Below are 953 nucleotides of genomic sequence, written 5' to 3' on the forward strand. Positions count from 1 at the left end.
GGCCCCCCCCCCGGGAGATGCCGGCTCCGTGCTGGTAGGGCAGCAGCCAGGATGGAGGTACTGGGATGATGGAGGTACCGGGATGCAGCGCCCGGCCCCCGTGCAAAACGAAAATGCCGGTCTCCCTTAATATTAGACACCACCACCTTCCTCCAAACTGTGGCTCTTTCTGGAACTTTCTGCACCCCACCCCTAATTTCTACTATTTTCCACAAATCCTTAATTAATAAAAGAATAAAAACCTCCAACTCCTGTGCTTGGGATGAGGCCCAGACCTCCCCATCATCTCCACTGAATTAAAACCACCAGCCCCTCCCCTCAGCAGAGGATCACCTGCAGACCCTGACACACGCAAAACATCATGACTATGTACCTTGCAAATGGGTTTTTTTCACATGTTTCAGAAGGATTTCTCCCCAGGATCTTATTTCTAACACACACACACACACACCCATGCCGTGCAGCACCCTGGCATGAGCACCGTACCTGCAGGACCCTGCCGGAGCGCGGCTCCACGACCCGTAGCTTCTTGTCCTTGCAGGTGGTGGCCAGGAGGCTGCCGTCGGTGTTGAAGGACATGCAGAGGATGACGTCTGTGTGGCAATCGATCATCTTCACTGGCTCCCCGATGTCCAGGTTCCAGATGAGGACCTGCGGGAAGTTGGGGGAGGCTGCAATCCTGGTGACACCACCCCCACCCCTCCCCCTCCTGCAACCTCCGTGTCTGCTTTGGGCATCTTCCTATCTCCCGTTTGGGCTGGAAATGCTCCCTCATCACCTACAGATCCCCTTCCCTCCTCCCAGGGCTGCCCTGCAGCTGACGCTTCTGCAAAATTAAAGCAGTCCCCATGACTCCAGGTGGGGTCCCTGGTGAGACCCCACCTGGAGCACTGGGTCCAGTTCTGGGCTCCCCAGCTCAAGAAAGATGAGGAACTCCTGGAGAGAGTCCAGAG

General features: G+C 56.3%; 1 protein-coding gene across 1 annotated transcript in view; it reads right to left on the reverse strand.

The window, feature by feature from the left end:
- The window catches only part of CORO2B (coronin 2B), a 10,235-nt gene that overhangs the window by 3,376 nt on the left and 5,906 nt on the right, over positions 1–953 (reverse strand). The window contains exon 4 of the mRNA XM_009647324.2: positions 422–651. Coding sequence (XP_009645619.1) covers positions 422–651 — 230 coding nt within the window. The remainder of the gene's footprint in view (positions 1–421; positions 652–953) is intronic.

This window comes from Egretta garzetta, unplaced genomic scaffold (assembly GCF_000687185.1).
Source record: "Egretta garzetta isolate BGI_Z169 unplaced genomic scaffold, ASM68718v1 scaffold331, whole genome shotgun sequence".
Lineage (NCBI taxonomy): Eukaryota > Metazoa > Chordata > Aves > Pelecaniformes > Ardeidae > Egretta > Egretta garzetta.